Here is a 22,891-nt window from a genome sequence, read left to right on the forward strand (position 1 = left end):
CCTTTTTCTTTGCCTCTGGTGTTTATTTTCACTAAACATCTGAAGAGCTACCTTATGTTGGTTTTAACCACTGGTGTTTCTCAACATTTTTCAAACCAGGAGGAGGGACCTGAGACCTTTCATCAGATTATCTGAATTTTTGTACATCTGGATTGTGCTTGATTTTTAGCAAGCTAGATATATTAACTGAGAGATGGTTTGATAAACAACCCTGCCCTCCACTACCTCCTACACAACGAAACATTCATAATACTTCTTTGGTAGTGATGATTATCTTTCATTTTTTTTTTTTAGATTAGAAAATTAACGCTCACCCATGGAACACATATTTTTACTGAAATAAGTAGGTGGTTTAACTAAATTTGGTATCTAAACACTTTATGTAGCTACTGTCCTTGAGATCAAGTCAACTCACAGTTCTATGAGGCATTAAAGTTCCTGTTGATGTCAGTGCCGATGCATTTGGAGTTTTGGTTCTTGGAATGATTTTTTTCTCCACATGCGATTCTGCAGGATTCAATGATGGAAATGTTTACAGCAGATAGATTTGCATTTTTCGATTTGTCATTTTAGATTCTCTCTGCAAGTGTGTACAGCTTTATTTGAAATCTATCTAGTTAACCTGAGGCTCTTTATTATAAAGAAAAAATATATTGTTTTCTTATAACTTGTAATATTTTTAGAAACATAGCTTTTTATATTAGTAGGCATTGATAAAATAATTCAGTTAGTTTTAAAAACTAACTGAATTGATAAAATAATTCAGTTAGTTTTAAAAACTGTTAATTAGTTTTCAGTATTAGAAAATGATCGACGATGTTCTGAAACTACCTATAGTTTAAATTATAACTTCATTACATCTTTCGCCATATATATATTTGGATATAATACAGGTCAAATTGTGACTGTTGGAGCATAATCTTTAGTAAAGAACTTGATGTGATAGTATCTGGCTGAAAGTTTATTATTAATCTTATTTAGCAATAGCAGGGCAACAAAGTATCCTGTTAAAAGAGAGACAGATATCTGTCTAAAAGACAGATATCTTTTATTTTTGATGCAATTATTCCTCCTCAAATTCTGTCCCAAGTTGATGGAATAGAGTGACTTTTGCTTTGAAGTCAATGTATTCATAATATCTTTACATGACTTGTATTCGTAGCTAGAATATGCTTTTGCCATGTCATATAACATACATCATACAGCATATAGCATACATCATACATCATATAACATATAATTCCTTTATAATTACTGCTTTATTTCATTTTTTCACATTACCAGCGTCACTAGCAAATATTTCATATTATTTCAAGGACACTTATGCAACTAGGATATTGTGCTTGCCTTAGTCTAAAATTGAGATTTAAAAAAATATACTTTTCTGAATTGGAATTAACTGGTTACTCAAATCTTAAACTTAATGCATGACAATCAGCATGCATTAAAATCAGTAAATAACATATTATCTAAATGCAAACAAGAAATTACAGCACCTGTGTCCATGACCAAATATATCCATCAATGTTGAACATAGGAAGAACATAAACATTCATTCGGTCTAGGAGTTTGGTCATGATTTTGTTTTTTTTCCATAAGTTTTGCTTGCCTGTAGGTTTAGGGAAAAAATAAGCGATTGCTATAAAATTTAGCAACCATGTGGAAAGTTGTGGTTATAATGATAATAGCTACTGCTCCTTAAATCATTTGCCTAAGGTCACGTGATTTTAAACATATTTCCCCTACACTGTACACAAGTAAATGACCTATATAGATAATGGGAAAAAATGACACTTATTCAAACTAGTAAAATTAATTGAACCAAACATTCTTTAAAGGATCATTTAATTATTGAGACTTGTGGCATTCTAAATGTAGCATACCAAGATACATTTCATAGGAAGAATAGAGGCCAAGTGAAAATTTAGCTGTACAACTCATTTTAAATGGATTATTTCCCTCACATCCTTTAGGTAAACATGGATTGAGTCTGTAGGCATAAGAATATATAAATATTAGCGAGGATTCATAAATTAATTATAAATAAGATTAAATAAAAATGATCTATTAAAAAAACTCAAGTTGATCAATCAATTTTTTCTCACATCTGACTGAAATTTCTCCAATTATCTGGACTTTCTATGGCTACCTAAAATCTCTCTCATCATTCTTGGAAAATCTTTTCCAGGAACATCCGTACTGAAGCTAAGAGTTGTCTTGTAGTCCTATGATGTGTGCTCCTTTATGGATTGAGTAAGAGGAGCTCTGGGCTCTCATCTGGAAAAGCGGAAACAACTGAAGGGATAAATCAGTTCTACTGGCAGATTCTTTCCTAGTGAAACGATCCATGCAAGTCATTATCATGCATATTCTATCGGTGTGTTGTATACAAAAGCTGAGGAAAGAGAAAGTTAAAAGATAGTAGGAGTGAGAATACAATAGAAATAGAGCGAGAGGAATTACAAACTCATAAATTTTTTAAAAAGTGAGTTATTTTTCTTTTGGAAAGGAAAATTAAATATAAAAATTCCAACTGCATGTGTGGCCAATGAAATGCCTAAAGAGGAACTAAAGGCCTATGCTTTGAGTTTACTGAAAAGAAAGGCCACATCTGCGGGTAATAATATTAAGATAATTTCAGATTTTTCATTCTTAACTCCAGGAAAAACTCATATTGTAACCAAAAAATAATTCTTTTATTTTTATAAACTTTCAGCTAGAGTTCAAGAAATTTGAAAGAAGGTGTCAATTTTATAAAAATTGAATGTTGAGTAAAATCCAGAGCATTTATTTCCTGACAGCACCAAATATGAGCTCTTCTAGGTAAGTGGAACTGCTCTTGTTTGGAAAGGGGTGCTCTACTCAGTGAAGTGCTAGAGATCTGATAGTCACAGGAGAATCATTCCAATTCACTTACCTGATAGACAAACCATTGACAGAAAGCTGGGGAGATCCATTCTTGTGCATGAATGCCACAGTCCATAAAAATAGCCTTTTTTCTTTCATCATTTTTCCCAATCTATTTAAAAATAAAGTTGAGATATTATTTTGCACAAATTTACACATTGATCACTTGTTGTCCAATAACTCATTCATATTCTCAAAGAAAATTTCCCCTGTCTCCTGTTGAATGAGTAACTCTGTTAGCATATATTGTTCTCAGGGAAAACCATGGCATATATCCTTAAACATCTATACATAGTTCATAGTCTATTACATAGTATATTTTTCAAAAGTTTTTCCTACTGTCAGAGTTGCTTTTAGGTTTTTTTTAAAAAATCACAACCTATTGTTTTTGTTTTTTAATTTTACTGCTAACATTCTTTGGTCTGAGAAATAAATTATGAAGTTCTTTTGTTTTTCTGTCTTCATAAACTGGGGATGTTTTACTTGCAGTGGAAAGATTTTATAGTTGCGTTCACAGTGGGGAGAAGGACTAGTGGTTGGATATTTATATGGATATTGCTTTGAAGAGAAGTTAGATTTGTTTTGGGTGGTTGGAGAGAATGAATGGTTGGGAGGTCAGAATAAGGAAGGGATTCCCAGTTTTTAAGAGAATGCTTCAGGGAGTGTGTCTTTGGATGCACAAAAATCCAGCAGAAGTTGAATGACAATTGTCGCTTCGGTTATAGAAGGGAATCTCCATCAACATGGGTGGAAATGCCTATGATTCCGTGATTATTAAATTTCTCTTTTCTTCATGACATTTTAGTCATCAGTTTCACTGAATTTTAATGGATGGAAACCTGTTTTATACATCAGGGAATTATAAACTCTTACAGTATAGATATAGGATAAAATATTTGTCTGGATTTGTCCATCGTGTCTGACAAATAGTTTAATCAGGGAGTTTCTTGGTTCCATCTAAAACCACCTGTCTCTTTTATTTTTGAATGGCTGTCTAGAGCGTAAATGTTCTTCAAAAAAAATAGTAAGACTTTTCATTGTATCAAAATTCACTGAATGTGTCAAAAAAAGAGCAACTTTTAAATTCATGTTTTCCAACAATAATAAAAATTGCTAGTTCCTGAATTATTTTTACCTTGAGAACATATAGTGGATTGTCTTCAACAGTGTTTCCAATTTTAATACGAGAGACCATTTCAGGATGCTTATGCACCATTTTTTTCAGTCCAAGCAACAATCTTAAGAGCAAAACCAATTTTAGGAATTAGAATAAAAGAAAACTAAATGACAACATGTTTTTATGTTGAGGATAACTTTTTTTTTTTTAGAAGCACAGGCCTTATATACTGTACCTTGTCCCAGTTGTATTTTGCATAGCTGTGCCTGCCTGAGATATCTTCTTTGACATTGAACTGTTTATCTCTTCTTGTAGCTTATGAATCAAGATTCTGTTTAACAGGGGAATGATAAAATCCACATTTACCAAGGAAAGAAAAACACAGTTATCTTTCAGTTGCAAAAAATTTCTTTCTTTATCTTAGATCAGGTTTTCTCTGTTTCTTGATTATTTTCTAACCATTTCCTTTAGACATGTCATGCATCTGGCTTCATATCTTCTCATTTGTCTAGAGCTATGCTGTTTAATATAATCATCTATAGCCACACATGGCTATAGGCCACTTAAAATAGGGCTTGTCCAGAAATAGAGATTGCTGTACGTGTAAAATATCTTACTAATAATTTATATTACATGTTGAAATGATACTATTTTAGATATGTTGGCTTAAATAAAATACTTTGCTAAAATTAATTTTGCCTCTTTTTATTTTTTAATGTGGCTTCTAGAATATTTAAAATTACACATGTGGCACAAATTATACTGCTATTGGTCAGCACTGTCACTCCCAATCTTTCTTCAAAGCACACACACATTCACAAACACACAACGCAGGCAACAGTGGATATTCTTATGCGTAAATTTACTTATTGTTCCTGTCATTTCACACTTTGAGAGCTGGGAAAACTTGAGTAATTATAATAACAGTAAGCACTTACTTGGCACTTACCATGTACCAATCATTGTTCTAACCAACTCATGTATATTAACTAAATCTTCACATGAGATTATTATCTTCATTTTACAGAAGAGAAACTGAGGTATAAAGTGTTAAAATAACTTGCCCATGGTTACAGACCTAGAAAATGGCCAGGCTGATTTGAAGAGGGTGAAAAAAGATGCAGCAAGAATCACTGGGAGGCTAGTGTTGGAGACCAGAAGGCTTATGTCTCTACCCTCTTATCTATTTTCATCTCATCACCTCATTGAATCCATGGCTATAGTGGTATCCTAATAGTCACCCATATTTGTATCTCCAGTTATAGCCTCTCCCTTGAGCCTGCCTCTCCCTAACCTCTTCCCCTTCTCCTTTTGGCTTTCACATCCAACTGTCTACCTCACATTTTCATCTGGACATCCACTTACTTAATATGGTGCAGATACTGCTTTATACACATTATTTTATTTGGTCTTGTTAGTATTCTTGCCATTTTATGGATGGTGACATTGTTACTCAGAAAGCTTAACTACAATTTGTGTGTGCTGGAATTGGAAATTTGAATACCAGTTGACTTGTCTTCACGATTTATGCTTCAAAAATACCATTGTCATCATATTCACAAATTTTTTTTAATATTTTGTCTGTTTAAGGATTTTCTGTTGTGCTCTATTGATTGTTTTCTTACTCTTGTGTAAGCATCAAACCATATTTAATTATAGTTTAAATGTTGAATTTTAACATTTTTTAAAGTATCTCCCTATTCTTGTTTCCAAAGTTTTTGAGTAATTTCATGTTTTTAATAATTTTTTTGTCAGAATCATTTTAGAAATTATTAGAAAAAATGGACTTTTGATTAGAATTATATTGTTATGAATAAGTTTGAGAAGAATCTTATTATTAATAATAGACCACAATATAGCTCTTTTTGATTCTTCAGTAAAATTTTGTGTATATTTATTCATATATTTTTTATTGGTCTTGTGAATGGCTCTTTTCCCACTAAACAATATCACTGGTTATTATTTGTATATTTAAAAACTTATCGATTTGGTTATACTTATTTATTAGGCACTGTATTAGTATAAAAATTATCCTTTTACTTCTAAGATTTTTTTTAAATTATGTCTTTAAGGTTTTCTATGTAGTTATTCTGCAAAAATTATACTTTCTACTTTTTTCTAATATTTCTTTTTTTTTTCTTCATTGCATTGGCTAACTTCTCTGAACAATGGAAATAAAAGGGGTGAAAGAGGGTATTCCATTTTTTTTCTGGTTTTAACAAGAAAATCTGTCTTTCACTATGAAGTATAATATTGATTTCCATTTTGAGATTAACATACCAGTGTTTATAAGATCAAATTATTATTATTATTGTCCATTGATGTATGGTTGCATTAAAATTTATTATTAGATTCCTTAATATGTTAAATATTATGTTGCAGCCACAGGAGATTCACAAACACTCTCACAAAAAGACTTGTTTATCTAATTTTAGATACAGTTATAAAAAGTTTGTTTAACCTTGGAGAAATGCATTGGACAAAAGGAAAATGACTTAAGAAGGAAGCATACTATCCATAGGTAATAGCTGACAGCAAAAAACAAAAACAAAAAACAAAGTAAAACTATCTAGATAGAGGACTTAGGAAACACAGGGGTCAGATGTAAGTCCAAATGACCCAACATATTTTAGGAACTAAAATGGTCCTTAAGGATATCATTCCTTTATAGTAATGAAAATTTGTGTTGATAATGATAATCGCTCAACAAAAGTAAACTATATTCAGTGTACTCTTTTTCAGGATAGATAAATATTTCTGTGAAATATTTAAAGTAAAAGGCTTTTTAAAGTTGTATTTATCTGAACAATTTATTTAAATTATCTTACTTTCCATTAACATCATATAAAAAAAGACAGTACCCTACTTTTGTTGATGAAACACATATGAATTTTCCTTCTATTAGAAGTGAGTCCTATGTAGGAAAATGCTATCTATTTTTAAACATTTATTCTAGTCATTACAGACAGTATCATGCACTCTTTCACTTCCATAAATCCTGTCAAATAAGAAATCAGGAATCTAGTGGGAAGAGGCTCTGTGGTCAGACATTCTTGGGTTTCAACCCTAGCTCAACTACTTAATACTTATGGTGATCTTGGGCAGGTTAATTATCTCTTTGATTCTCAGTTTATTCACTTTCGCAATTGTACCGAACATGCCAGGCAGGATTGTGCTGAAGATGAAATTAAGTGAAATATGAGATGTACTTGGCATGCCATAGGCACTCAGTTAATTTCAGTGTAATAATAAAGATGAGTCCCCAAACTGACACAGTTTTAACGTGCCTTTAAATGACGCTTTCTTGGTATGTACTTTTTTGACTCTGATTTCTTCAATTTCTTGTGATACTGAACTGTGACACTGCAGCACCCACTCCACTTGTTGGTTTTTTCTTGCTGATCTGAGTTTGGAGGCAGAACATAAATGAGGTATACTCCTAATTAGAGTTTATTTAGCACATGAGACCAAATACTGCTCATGAATATTGATTCCCATTAACAGCACTGACAAGCACATTATTATGTACATTATATGCAACTCACTGTTTGCTTGGCTTTTGACTTATGATGAATCTGGGATTTCTGAGGAAAAGAAATTATGACAACCATTTTGGAATCGGGTAGGACATGTTGCGCTAAAACTCAGCTGAAGCCTGAGAAGGTTGAGAATTATATTTTGGGTGGTCACTACAGACATAATTAATTGTTTCAAGCTCTAAAAAGGGCATTAATAGAAATAGAGGAACCAGGCAAAAAAGAAATTTTATGGTCCCAAAGGTTGATTTCTAACACAAGAAAGTATTAATCACAGGAAGCTTGTATCATAGAATATTTTTAGACTTAAACATATCAATTTAGCTCTTGTGATAACAGCAGCAAAAGAAAATCATGTGAGCTAAAATACGACCTTTCCACAAATGCAGCTGCATGAGGACATCAGAATGGTGCCAGATTGTTGCTGATAGGGACTAGAAATTAGGCCTAAGGCTGAAAATTAAGTACTAGAGCCAGATGTTATTTTCATGAGCCCTTTCACTAGGCAGGTTTAGGCAGTTAAACCAAATTACTTTCTCTCAGATATAACTTTAGCACGCTAATATTTGCTTAATTTATTAAAAATATTTCTAAATGTTGGTGAAAGGATAAATAATTATTACTGAGGATTTAATAATATAAATGATAATGCTTATCCAGTCTTTCTTATGTGTCAGGCACTCTGTTCAGGCTGGTATTTACATTTTATCTTTTAATCTTCACTTCAACACTATTATTTGGGTACTGTTATCACCCCCGTTTGTACAGAGGTTAGGTTCCTTTCCAAACTTCTCACAACTGATAAAATACAGAAGTTGGGATTGGAACCTAGAAATGTCTGACCTTGCGTTGTGAACCATTACACAACAATGCCTCCACACAAGGAGTGAAATCCCTGGATATTGCCATCAGAATTATAGTTTTCGTAGTCTACTGAGGCTTGGGCTAAATTTGCCCAGATGACCAGCTCTTCTAGAAACCTGTGTCTTAATGTCAAGGAGCAGATGAAAAATTCAGAAGAGAGATAAGATCAATCCCATTTTGACAATTTCAGGGTGCCCTCCTGCTGCTGCTTTTAGAGAAAAACAAAGGAATGGAGAACTGTGGGCTAGTGTAGAGTAGTCTTTCTTTCCAAAGTTTTTCTCTCCACGGTTTCAGTTACTTGCAGTCAACCATGGTCCAAAAATATTAAACAGAAAATTCCAGAAATAAACAATTTGTAAGTTTCAAATTTCATGCTGTTCTGAGTACTTCACTTCATCATTTCACATTGTCACAGGAAGAAAGGCGAGTACAAAATAATAAGATATTTTGAGACTACATTCACATAACTTTTATTATAGTATATTGTTATAATTGTTCAATTTTATTATAGTTATTATTAATCTCTTATGGTGCTTAATTTATAAACTAAACTTTACCATAGGTATATATGTATGTGAAAAAACTTTGTGTGTGTGTGTGTGTGTGTGTGTGTGTGTGTAAGCGCAGTGGGGAAGGATGTTTCAGGGAGGCAGAGTCATTGTTATGGTGCCTTATAAACTGTTCTGGACTGCCTCCCTCCCCCATGCCCACATTCTGGCAGGATATAGACTACTTAAAAAGCATGATTTCAGGTTCCCCATAACTCCCTAAATGGGTTACCATGTATCAAACCCAGCACTTACTGACGTGGATTTCCCAACATTTGAGCCATACCTCAGTGTTGGATAATAAACTTTCAGGCTCCAGTTTATTTACTAGGAGGGAAAGGGGGCATTTGGTGATAGCTTCTAATTATCTCCTGTTGCACAGTGTGTGTGTGTGTGTCTCTGTGTGCACGTGCGTATGCAATTGTGTAAACACATATAAGTGGTTTTCTTCCCTAGATTTAATGGAAGTAAAGGAAACAGGCAAAGAGTGATTTTATGATCCTAGTCAATTTTCATGAAAACCCTATGAAACATTATTTTAAAGATGAAGAAAATGAGTTAGAAGTTAAATAAATCACCAATGTTAAATACCTAATGCACAATTTAAGTGGCACTGGACCCAGACAACCTCACTCCAGAATCCACATTCTTACCTACCACACCCTCTACTTTCCACTAAGACTAACCTCTCTTCAACATTTTTAGCAAGTATCAACATACCTGTTTTACTCTTGGGCAAGTAATATATAAAAGTGTAGAGCAGAAAGAAAATGAGTGGAATGAGACAGAATGATTTATTTGATTGAAATACTTATTTTATAGGAATGTATTTATTTGGAATATGAATTTGTGTCTAACTGAACATTATTAGGCAATTAGGCATTAATATGAAGTATTGATGATTGCTGTACCAGTTTGGTATAGATCTTTTTTGCATTTACCACATAATCTTATGTGGATCTTAATAAGATTCCAGTTAATTAATTATCATTTGAATTTTATGTTAATAGTGGTATTCTGAATTACCTTTCATTAACTCTTTGTTTTCTAATTTTATATTTTGACCAAAGAAAAGATATTTTAAAATGTATCTAAAATACAAATATCTAAAATACAAAAAAATTAGTAAAAACACCAGGGTTTTTAGCTGCTGAATCTAAATATGATGTCTGCCCTTTTAGGCTCAGTTCGATGGATGTGCTTTCTTTTAGACATTTATTTGCCAGTCTGTTCAGGTTGGTTAGTATATACATATTATTTGTTTTTTGGATTTGGCCTTTTATGATTTTGTAACAGTACAAATAAAAAGGGAGCAAATATGCTACTTTAAAATCAAATCTGTCTTAGTAATTTAATTTTCTGAAAATTAAAAAAACATCACACACAGATGCTTTAAACTAAATAGTGGTTTATATGCACTGTCTAATGAAGGGTGTCTAAGTAAATCATTGTGTCAAACCAGCCTCTTAATGTGGTTTTATTCAGACTGGTGCCTGGGTCCAACCAGATGTTTCTGTTCTTAGAACCCTCTTCTGTTACTGACTGACACCAAGTAACACATATAATTAATATGCAAATAAAATTATCTATATAATTAGTACTTAGAGACAAGATTTTAAATAGTTCTTGTCTGTACAGATCATTTTACATATTTATATTTCTGAGGAAGGTACCTATCTAATTATGTGGCTTTCCCACAACTGTGGCTAATTTGGACCAATTTCTAGAAATCATGTCCTAATTAGATCAAACTAATTTTTATAGTTAGTTTAACACTTTGATTTTTGATGTAGATAGCAAGGAAATATCTTGGCTTAAGGCGAAGTGAAAAACACACTATTTTTGAGGGTCTGGATTTAGACCTCTGTTTGAGTCAGAATTGTTTCAGGCTGGGAGAGGCTTGTAGAGGACCCAGAGGAGAGGGCTGATGTAAACTATTTGATAAAATGAGAGGATGTCAGCCACCTGCCTAGGTGTCTTCTGTCACAGCGATTTGTTCCATTATCCATACTCATGTCAAGCAACTAGCTTTTTGTTTACATTACCAGGATATTAAGGAAAACGTAATACTTCATTTTTACCCTGCTGTTCAAACCAAACTATACAAAATTGGCTAGCTAGAATTTATTTTAGCTTGGACTGAACACTTTGTAAGAATTAGTTGATCACAACAATCCAGGTCAGGTGTATATTAATGAAGTAGAATGAAAAGTGTAAAAATCAAGGCACACATTTGAGAAACCTGGCTGTGAAGTGAATTGAGAGACACAGTCACCAGGGGGTCCATAGGGTGGAGGGGCAATGTCTTTTAGATGGAGGAATCAAGATATCATCTGAACCTTAATATAAGCAGAGAGTCTACAATGTACTACTAGTTTCTGCAGTCTTGAAGGTTTATTGCTTTAAAAGAGTTAAATGCTGATGCAAATTAATTTTGAATACATTTTCCCCATTTATTAACTTCTACATTTGTTTCACATCCCTTTTCAAACAACAGCAAAAACAAAGACAGATCAACAACGGCCTGCTACTTTTTAAGCCATTAAGCCATGAACAAGAGTTTTTTTGTTTGTTTATTTACTTGTTTTATGTATGTGTTTCCTTAATTTCAATAGGGTTTATATTTATTAAGGATATTGTAGCAATATTATAAATGTAACCAACTCATGATAAGTAGCAGTAAATCCTGCTCTGCAATGTATTATAGAATCTTTGTCTCAGCGGGAAGAAGAAGGCCTTTTGAGCTACAGCACCAAGTTAGGGAGCAGGGGCATGAAATAGCAAGGCAGAAAGAAAGAACTAGTGCTTGGCAGTGTTTTGAGTGGTGAGGATCTCAATGAAAAGGAGTCCTGGGATGACGAGGACTGGGAGAGTTAAAATAGCACCCCTTAGTACATAAAATCGCTAAACGTTTGACAATATAAAAACACATTTGTATTGTGTTGATTTGTAATAGTCATTGTTGGGCTCCCTTCTTGTTCACTGCTCCAGGGCCCAGACTGTGCATGAGCCATGGCTGGTGCTCAATACATTCTAATTTCTCCTTATTTCTCTGTGGCACCACGGTGACTTATTTTGGCATTTGGCCATTAAAAAATTCTCTCCTCTTGGATTTAAGTCTTACTCTATTGCATTGCTTTTGCTTTCTCTGAGGAAGAATTTTTTTCATAAAGATTTATTTATTTAGTATATATTTTACATTCCCTCATCTCTGACTTAAAGATGAGAACTGTTATTTGGGTCTCCTTTTATGTATCAGGAGAATTCAAATACAAAAATGTTATGCTGGTAGTCACCGGTAGTGCCTGATAACCTGCTAGGGTCGTGATGAACATGGCTAAACCATTCTTGCCTGCTCATGTGCACTCTGTCCTCACTAGGGGCTGGTTTTGGAGATGGCAGATGTAGATAATTGTCATTCTTGCAGATCAGAGCAAACATAAGATGGAGTCTGAGTAGCCAAGTGTGATTTCAACACCTCTATAAGCAGGCCTCAGTAATCTGTTTGGAAATCATTTTTTTCCCAGTTAAAAAATAGTACTTCCCTTTCAATTTTAAGACTCCCCAAACTTTGAGTATCTAACACATTTTAAGACTGAATAATAGGACTTACTCATAGTGTATTTTATTTTGATCCAAGGCAGACTGGATGAACTGGAATTTCTTTTCACTAACTTGGAAATCCACTGTCATGTTAGCAGCTACATGGTGAGTGGCATCTGGATACCAGAAAGTCAAGCTGTGGAGATGAGGTCAATGTTAGTCACAGCTGTTTGCTCACTCGACATACATTTATTAAGAAATGACTATGTGTCATACATCATGTAAGGAATTTGGATTCAGTGTGACTAAGGTATGGTCCCTTTTCTTAATAAGCTTATGAGATTTTTGCAAATATATTTAAGAACTGTTCAATATTAATGAGTGGGAAAGAAATCATCTGTACTGATCACTTTTACAGGAGCATAGTATCTGTAAATACAAAAAAATATGATCAGCTTTTGGTTAATCTGTTTGCTTCTATGGTCTTGGTATTGATTGAGGTTGTTTCATAATTGATTTAACCACAGCATCTGTCTCTAATCGGAATTATAGATTAAATATATGGCTCCTTACCCCGCTTCCCAATCCAGCCCTCAAAACCAAATGTCCCTGTAAACGCTGGAATTCCTGGAAGGTTTGCATCCAACAGAAGGTGTAATCTTCAGCCCTCTAATTTTTATAGCAATGTCCTTGGGAAAGTTCCTAAAACTCTTTGAGTTTCAGTTTGCTCCTCTAAAATATGAGGCTAACAGGGCTCCATTGGGAGTGTTGTGAAGATTGTGAAATAGCTATGAGGTCTGGGATATGCAGACATTTAATAATTGCTGACTCCCTTCTTTTTCTCTTCCTCTCGCTGAGAATTTCAGAAATTTGGTAAATGGGCCCAGAAGGATAGCATTTAGGTTAAGATAATTTTGAGAAAATTGCAATTCTTGTTCTTCAAAACTGCACTCAATTATGAAACCCAATGAAATACAATTCTCCAACCTGGGAAATGTGAAGGAAATGCTGAATTTCCACTCATCACACCAAGCTTGTGGGTTTGTCTAAGTCTACGTGGCTGTTTCGAAGTTCAATCTCACTCTACCTCTAGGTCAATCATTATGAATCAGCTATGAACTAACTAATATTTATTGGTTTATTTTGATCACAAAGCTACAGCTGAATTGGACATATGAGAGATGGAGTGTGATTTAAAGGTGAGTTAGCCAGGGCCATCTAATCATAATAGTAGTTTCTCTATTCTAACAGGGTAATGTGGAGCAAGAGTTTAGGACTCAGTGAACTTTCATGAACATTTATTAAACAGCAGGCACAGAGCCGGATGCCACCATTATAGAGGCTAATGAAGGATTTATGAGAAGCAAGAAGCCTAGTGTGAAAGACAGCTATGTATGCATTTCCAGTGCTGGGGAGAAGCATAATGTACTCCAGGAGCACAAAAAGCAATCCAGACTGGGTCATGAGAGGTGATGGGCAGAGAAGACTTCTGTAGGAGACACTATCTGAGCATTTTCATTAAAGAATGAAAGTTAGCCAAGTAAGGAAGGAAATACATTCCTCCTGAGAAAAGGTGTGTAGGGCCAAAGTGGGTGAGTCTTGGTGCTCATGGAGTTTGAAGGGTAAGAAAGGGGGTGGGAGAGGAAGAGGTTGCTGAGGCTGGCAGTCTGGCAGATCACGAAGGACTTTGAATACTACACTAATACCAATAGAAAATGCTTCTCCAGTGCTTATTATGGCCAGGCCCACTTCTGAGCACTCCCTAAATATTAGCTCACTTAGTCTTTATAACAACCTTAGCAAGTAAATATGATTATTATCCCATTTGATGGAGAAGGAAATTGAGACCCAGAGAAGTTAAGTAACCTGTGTAAGGCTACAGAACTGCGATTGGAACCTCTGAAGACCATACTCTTTCCATACTTGGCTACATCTCATAAAAACTTTTAAGGGAGGAATGTAATCAACAAGTTTTAGAGACAGCAATCAGGTTGCCCCATGGACTGGCTTTGTGGGAGAGAGGACTAGAACCCTGAATACTAGAGGAGGGACTGGCTATTGAAATTGTTCCAGTAAGAGGTAGAGCCAACATGAACTTGACAGTAGCAGGGGAATGGAGAGAAAAATATGGATTTGAAAAACATTTGGGAATTAAAGTAGGTGCAACTTTTGATTGACACGATGTGGAGATAAGGGTGTGTGTGACTAGGATAAATCCCAAATTTGGTCCTGGGTTTAAATCTGATGTGTAATCTTGATCATTTAATTTATTGTCTTTGAACTTCAATTCTTCTGTTTTAAGCATGTTAAATTATGACACTAACATTGAAAATCTGTTGGAGAGTTTGAAATGATGTGCGTAAGGTGGCTGGCATGGTGCACCTTTTGCATGGGAGCAGCTGAATAAATGATAAAATGATTACGTTAACATGTTAGATTTTAAAAGATTGATCTAACTTTAAATAAGAGTTCCCTGTTCCTGGAAAGGGTCACATCTTGATATTATCAGCCAGGTCTTTGATGTTATCAGTTAATAACATTAACAGAAATTATGCTGCTGGTGAAGATGAGGGTGGGAGTGAGCAAAATGAGGCAAAGTACAAGCAAGGAGGGAAATGAGGCCCTCATGAAGCTGTCAAGGACATCCCCTTCTTTCACAGTTTCAGCTAGAAAAAGTTCTTGTTTGCAAAGCTTTTGGGAAAGAAAGTGGAAGGGAAGTGGTAATCTGGGGAAAAACAAAACAAAACAAAAAGGTAGTATTGGTAATTGGCTCAATTATCCAAGTGGCTCCTGCCATTTCCCCTTACCTTAAAGCTGTGTAGAGAAGGCTTCTATGTCTTTGGGCATTAAACATAAAATAAAAATGAAGCAGCTTTTTAGAGAACAGAAAGAAAAGGTAAAAATGATTTACCTTATTGGTTTTGGCTAAGTCCTTTATGATGTTTGCTTGTTTTTCATCCTGGGCTTCACGTGAAACACCTTCTCCCTTTAAGAAAGCAAAGGATGAAAAATGTGAGCTGTAAAGAAGCATTCTTTAATCTTCTCACACAGAGACTGGAACACAGGGTGATAAGAGTTACCTGTCAAAGTGGACAGGAGCAATCGCAAGGGTGGTAACAATCAAACCTATGGGCAGGATGAACCGCATGGTTCTTCTTTGCCTGCCTCCAGACCCTCTGCCAGTTTTATGCCTCAGCGTTTATCTGAAGGAACAGCTGATTTCCTCTTAGGGTTCTGGTGGATGAAATGTCCCGCCCCCCATCCCTGCCCCAGCCCATGTTTCCTAGTTGGAGAGTAAGAGGTAGTTGGGGTGGCAACACTAACACTGAACGCCATGCTAATTGTATACATTTTACAAAAGGGAATACCCATTTTACAGATGGGGTGGGAGGCAAATTTCTTTTTTAGCAAATAATTTGTCCAAGTTAGCAGAGCTAGTATGTCCACAGAGCTGGGATTTGAACCCAGTTCCTGGTTCCAAAATACTACTCTACCATATGCTTGAATTGAATGATGGAAGGAACCAGTTTAAATTTACACTTGGAACCTGAAATGAATTTGGGTATCTGGCCACAGAACCTTGGTGGGTGCTCCTTAACAACATAAAATATAATTTTGAAGCTACATTGTAAATTGCTGAATTAAAAACATGTAAATTACAAAACATTTCGAATATACAAAAATACGATAAATAACCTGGAAAAAATTGATGTGTTCATCATCTGGATTTTATGATGGTTATACGTTTGCCATATTTGCTCTTTACCTCGCTTTGTAAAGAAGTAAACATTACAGAAAAAGCTAAAGCACCCACATGCCTGCTCCTTTTCTCTTCTCCCTCCATCCTCAGAGGTAGCCCCTATTCCCAAAGCAGCTTGAGAACTCATATAGGGCAAGACAACATTAGCTGCTTTCTTCAGGGTCTGGATGCCCAATAAATGCTCTTGGAAAGCTGAATTAATAAAAGTCATTTATAGGCCATTTAAAACAGTCTCGTGTGTGTGTGGGGTGTCTGTAATATTGAACACAACTCAATTTATTATGGATTATTTGAGAGAAGGCAACACCTTTACCTAGAATCATAGGTAATCTAACAGAGTGAGTGAATTTATCTAATCAGATAACTTATTAGAATTTCCTTTTAAAAACTACCTCTTCACATTGACAAATGTATAGGTGGTCACATATGAAACTTCTCAGAGTCATGGACGCATATTTTTATTATCAAAATGATATTTTGGGGGAGATTATAAATTATAAGTAGCAACAATAGCTTCATTAATTTCTATCTGATAGGCGTGCAATATATGACTTTTTTTGAATGCCCCCAAAGGTTCTTTTGCCCCAGTCTGCATGTAAGGAAGAGGAGGGTTTTATAAATGGCTTCACGTTTTTGACATTAGACAAACTTATCAGCACTAGAAACTTCCAAAACAAATTCTTGTTTCATTGCTTCTTAGGGCATGTTTGGCCGGGGTACAGAGGAAAAGAAAGACCTTGACTTTGGACTTGGATGTAACCTCAGAGCAGTTTCCAAACACTGGACTTCACCTTGAGCAGGCTGCCTAGTCATTCTGGGCCTTGGTTTGCTCATCTGTAAAATGGGGACACAAATCTGACTTTAAAGAGTGGCTGTGAGTGCTAAATGAGATAGCATATATAAGGGACTTGGTGGATGATAGCTAATAAAAAGGCATACCCATATCCTCTAGATAGTTGATAAAATCATCAGGTTCTGTAAACAGACTTACAGTTGACCAACCGTCAGACTTCATAACTGATAAATATCAGCATATATCATGTGGCAAATTAAAATGGTGGCTGTGGCATTTAGGGGTGAAAAATCTCTGTATTCGTAGACTACTTCAAAAAAATTTTTTTTATGTAGTAGCTTTGCTTTTTGGAGTTTTATTTTCTGATTCTAAAAGTAAAAATGCTCATTGAAAATAATTTAGTAAAATACAGACAATTTGGGAGGAGAAAATAGAAATCAGCCTTAATTCTAACTTTCTGATATATTTTCTTAAAGCCTTTTTCAGTGTGACTAGTTTTAAAGCTGTGTACAGAAGGCTTCTATGTCTTTGTTTTTAGGTCAAGTAGCAAGTAGCACTTCTATTTTATTTTGGGATCCAAGTAAATGAAAGATTCTGGTATCTCTCAGGATAATACTCTGATGATAAATAAATATTTGACTTCTTAATATCTGTTGTATATTGCCAGTTCCCTACTTCTGGAATAGAACATAAACATGTGATGCTTTAAAGACCTCTCACTCTTCCCCTATCTGTTTAGGCCCTGAAGAACTGTACAATAGATGGATTTCAAGAATATACTGGAGTTTTTTCTCAGAATGGGTATGATTTCTTGGCAAGCATAATTCAGTACAACCTTATATTACTGCATCAAGATTTATAAAAGGTCTTGGCATATGTATGGAGTAGGATAAATAGTTGTTGGGACATCATATCATTTTAGGATTGACTATATAAAACGATATATCCCATAGGTTAAATTAATCTCTTTAAAAAGAGATTTAAACTTGAATGCTTCACATGGCAGTAATTTTCCATCTTTCTGGATTTTTGTATTCCTAGGATTTTTCAATAGTGTATGTCTAGCCATGGTTTAAAACATCACTTTATTTTTTAAAACTATGCTTTTCTGCATAGTTTTTTCAGACATCATTACAAAAAATATTCTAGAAAATGAAAGCAGAAGTTTTCTTGTGATTTATTAGAATCTTTCAACTAATTCTCTATCTTAAAGTCAAATTCAATAAACTTCTGGAATATCTTTAGACAGTCCATAAAGAATACATTGAAAGAAAAATTTGTACCTTTAGTCGTGGATATTGGATTCTTTTTTTTTTTCCTGTCTTAATAGAAATATAATAGACAATTAGTTGCTTGTTTTTACATTGTACAATTCAATGAGTTTTTTTCAATTATAGTTGGCATACAATAATATACCAGTTTCTGTTGTGTAGCATAGTGATCAGAGATCCACATAACTCACAGAGCGATCACCCCACTAAATCTAGTACCCTTCTTCCCCCTTACATATTTATTATGACATTATTAACCATCTTCCCCATGCTACACTCTACATCTCCATGTCTGTTCTGCAACTATCCACTTGTACCTCTTAATCCCTTTGCCTTTTTTTTTTTCTGTTGTTGTTGATTTTGTTCTTTAGATTCGATATGTATATGAAATCACATGGTATTTGTCTTTCTCTATCTGACCCATTTCATTCAGCACAATACCTGCTAGGTCCGTCAAGGCAATATGTTTTTCCATCCCCTTTTAGTTTGCATGTGTCTTTTAATCTGACGTGAATCTCTTGCAGGTTTCTTAACATCGAAACAATACTGCCTTGTAGAATGCTGCAGAAAACTTGTCTTCATTAGTTGCAGCAAAGGTGGCATTTCTAGACAAAGATCTGGGTGTGTGATTCAGGCAGTGTCAGACGTGGCTAAAGGGGAGTGACGACCTGCTCAAATGAGATGACCTGCGAGGCTCATCAAAACCCCATTTGGCACACAAATAACCTCCTTAACAGTCATGGTTCTTCCTTCTCTTCCTTCTAGGCCTGAAGTTCACTGACCAATTCATACAGGATAGCTGGCCAAAGCAGATGAACACATGGGATTTGATTCTAGGTTTGTAGAATTTCCAGAATCTGGACCAGAGAACCAATTTTGCTATTTCATAGCCAAACCATTGGAGAAAGGAAAAATTCAGAGGGCTGTTCCTGAGCTGCTGGTTAGTTGCTCCTTTGGGATGATGAGAACATGGAACTGAAGGAAGGGCCCAGAGCCTGTCCTGGGCTCTCAGGCTGGGAGAAAGTTAAAGAAGGGAGGATGAGAGATGCCCTCACAGCTGGTGGGCAAGGTTGGGCAGGGCCCTTGGCAATCTCTGGTCAGCCCGACAAGAGGGATATGGATGGCACTATTGTGCTGGGAAGGACTAAGGCGGACTCCTCTTTCTGTTTGTCACCACCCGCCCCCACCTTGGTTCAGCTTAGGCAAGGAACACTCCTAGCCAGTTAATTGTTAAGTTTTGGTTGGCAAGAGATATAGCAAAAAGGTCTTTGAGGCAAGAAATCTCAAATACACAGGATGTTAAATGAGAATGTTTGTGTATTTGCTTCCCTAATCTTTAATCTTCTTCTTAAAAATTTCTTGTAATTTTAGACAAAGCCCATACATATTCCTGATTTTTATTTTAAAGCACTCAATTTAGGGACTTCGGAGAGTTCTTTATTATTTACTCACATGACTTCTGAACTTAGGGCCACGGGACCCCTTAGATAGAGTGCTAGATGCAGAGTAATTCCTGTGGAACTATCTATGTATTGAATAATATACCTCCAGCAAGAAAACCACTCAGGTAACTACTGTAGAGTTAGCCCTCTGATTCACAGTATGGATGTATAACTTAAGTAGAATGGGGGAAAGATAATTTAGCTAAATTACATCTATTTTTAAATTGCCATCAGTCCTGCTTAAGAATTTATGGGAATTTCTTTTTTTGCAATTAAGGATGCCTCTTTCTCTCTTCCTGTTTAAATAATGTATTACTAAATTACTTAGGAAATGATTGCTTGATAAATTGTAGCAGCTGCACTGCTACCATCTAGCGGACAATTAATGCAATTAATCATTCTGTGGCTTGACAACTTCCAACCAAACGGTTGTTACTTCATAGGATTCTTTTTGTATTATTTTCTGTCACATACTATCATTTAATTTTTTTTTTTTATTGAGGTAATGTTGGTTAATAACATTATATAAATTTTAGGTTTACAACATTATAATAAGATATCTCTATTGTGTGCTCTTTTGGTGGTGGACACACAATAGATTTTTTTTTTAGAATTCTTTGAGTAGAACACTGTTATAGATATTTCAACATATTATCCTAGATATGGAATCATATTTTCCTTGAATCCACATAGTAAACGATGAACTAACACTTTGTTCTATGATTTTAAAATGAGAGATGCCCCCAAATTATAACTAAATACATATCATATTTTAAAATTTGAACTTTGCACTATGCTCTCCAACATTAGCATGTTCAGTTCTAATTTTGGAAAGCCTCAAGTCATGGAGTGATTTTGGTACAGCCAGGGCTCCTGGCATCCTCTTGGTTTACTTCCAATCTGCTTTCCATACCTTAGCATTGTTGATGTTTTAAAAACTGATCATGTCATTTACAACTTAATGTCTTTAATGGCTTTTCATTGTTCCTAGACCAATGTTCCAAATTCCTGACATGATTTCTAAGCTCTGACTTCTAAGGTCTCCCCACCTCTCTCCTTAGCCCCTACAAGTGCCCTTCTCTCCCCAAGTCTCTAAGTTCTGCCCTCTCTAACTCTCTTCTTTCAGGTTCTGAATAGTCACAGGGCCTAGAAGGGGTGCTCCCTTTGTCCAGCTAATTGTGACCTATTCTTCAGATTTCAGCACTTCCTGAAAGAGCCTTCTTTCCCACATCAGGTGGGTAGACTTTTTATATGTTTTTTTAGGTAGTTTGTCCAACACTTGTTTAATGTAAATTAAATCACAAATTATTAAATAATAGGTTAAATGGCTAATTATTTGTTTCATGTCTGCCTGTATAATCACCACTAAGGGCGGAACCATTATCTTTCTTTCCCATTGCTCTGTCCTCAATTGCTAAGCGTGGAGTAGACCGCTCATAAAATAACTTGAATGAGCTGAAATGAAAGCTAAACCAAGGTGAGGTTTTTCACCTATACTGCATTTTGCAATCTTAAATTTCCCCTCATATTTCTTCATCTTCGCAAGCCCGGCATTGTAACTCGTGCACTTCTGTACTCTGCCAGAGTGTTGGCCAATCCCCCAAGGACTTTAGCTTTTATATTGCTCACCTGCATCTTTACCTGTGCACAGCTTGTTTAGTCATTCGTTCACATCATTTTTTTTCTCAAAGAAGTAGGCAATCTCTCAAGTTTTCCAATTATAATGATTCATGTTTATTAGGACAAATATTAAAAGATCCAAGTAATTTAATAGACCCAGAAGCTTAAAAGAAGGATTGGGATCTAGCAACATCGAGGCAAACAAAACTTAGAATTCGAGATAGAAAAGAAATGAAGTGTGAGCATTTAGAAATAAGGCTCTCAGCATTCTTGACTAGTACAGGTGTTCCAGGACATAGCTGACAATGTGTTTGATCGCCAGCATCGTCTCCTCACAGGTTGGCTGGATCTGGGATTCAGGAAGGGCAAAGCCGTATCTGCCTTTATCCCGGAGTTCAAAGGTGAAAGAATATTTTATTCCTTGGTCATAAGCCCAGTCGTCAGAGCCTCCGGCAGCAGGATCTGAAATGTGCAAACAGCAGAAAGAAATCTTTACATCTGGGAGGAAACTTTTTAAAATGTCAACTTCCTTTTATAATTGTAGATGCTGCACTGTGCAAAATAATATAGGTAGGCCAGTTTGCCAGTAAACTGGATCACAAAAGATATGGGGGGCTATTTTAAAAAAATTAGTCCAATCTTATCTCTAAGCCTACTTTGTGGGAACGATGTGTTTAATACACTAGGAAGTAGGTAATTTGTAATATATAAACTTCTCAGTGTGCTTGTATGCTATGGTAAACTTTGCTATCTAGTATGCAATTTGTTAAATATATATATAAAATGTCTGAGAAAAAAAATGTGTCTCCCAGGAAAATAAGGAAAGCTACATGGTGATTGGTGAGAGGAGAGGACTCCAAACCTGCTGAAACTGCAGAATGATGAAACTGGAGCAACTAGAGGGCAGGGCTGTACCTTCATTTCTGTTTCCTCAGGGTCTCGCATATGTTCTGGCACGGACTGGATATTCATTCAGTTATTCATTCAATAACAGTTATAATGTATTCATTTATTCATCTACTTGTTTGTTCATTTTTTCATTCATTCATTCATTCATTCATTATCTATTTATTCAGTCGACAATTGTACAGCCCCCTGAGCAGCAGGCTTACCTTTGGAAATGTCAGGACAAGCAAAGGACTCCCTCCAAAGGCTTACAGTATAATGAAAAATTAAACCTCATTGAAATAGTTTGAATAAAATATACAAGAAGTTCACAATGTATGGATAGATGGATAATTTTTGCTAGAACCCCTCAAGAAAATAACGTATTCCATCTGATTCAGAGCAGTTTTAAAAAGGACAAGAATATGGAAAACTGTATTCTACGTAAAGCTGTAAAAAAAAACCCTCAGGTTTGGAGCCTCTCCATCTGTAGTGGAGGCCCCTTGACGACAGGATTGGGCTTTTTCTCTTGTATTTTTAGTCCTTTCAGAACTGGGGCAGAAAGAAATCATGCAAAGGCAAAGGAAAATATAGGTAGAAACTGC

At 35.2% G+C, this 22,891-nt stretch overlaps 2 protein-coding genes across 2 annotated transcripts in view; both read right to left on the reverse strand.

The window, feature by feature from the left end:
• The window catches only part of CPA3 (carboxypeptidase A3), a 25,133-nt gene extending 9,470 nt beyond the window's left edge, over positions 1-15,663 (reverse strand). The window contains 13 exon segments of the mRNA XM_011364481.2: positions 429-491; positions 493-507; positions 1,497-1,589; positions 1,592-1,609; positions 2,918-3,019; positions 4,043-4,126; positions 4,128-4,145; positions 4,260-4,327; positions 4,330-4,355; positions 12,586-12,711; positions 15,401-15,476; positions 15,479-15,501; positions 15,596-15,663. Coding sequence (XP_011362783.2) covers positions 429-491; positions 493-507; positions 1,497-1,589; positions 1,592-1,609; positions 2,918-3,019; positions 4,043-4,126; positions 4,128-4,145; positions 4,260-4,327; positions 4,330-4,355; positions 12,586-12,711; positions 15,401-15,476; positions 15,479-15,501; positions 15,596-15,663 — 780 coding nt within the window.
• A 5,828-nt stretch (positions 15,664-21,491) lies between these two features.
• Positions 21,492-22,891, reverse strand: part of CPB1 (carboxypeptidase B1) — a 30,887-nt gene continuing 29,487 nt past the window's right edge. The window contains exon 11 of the mRNA XM_011364428.1: positions 21,492-21,863. Coding sequence (XP_011362730.1) covers positions 21,676-21,863 — 188 coding nt within the window. The 3' untranslated portion in view covers positions 21,492-21,675. The remainder of the gene's footprint in view (positions 21,864-22,891) is intronic.

This window comes from Pteropus vampyrus, unplaced genomic scaffold, assembly GCF_000151845.1.
Source record: "Pteropus vampyrus isolate Shadow unplaced genomic scaffold, Pvam_2.0 Scaffold97, whole genome shotgun sequence".
NCBI lineage: Eukaryota > Metazoa > Chordata > Mammalia > Chiroptera > Pteropodidae > Pteropus > Pteropus vampyrus.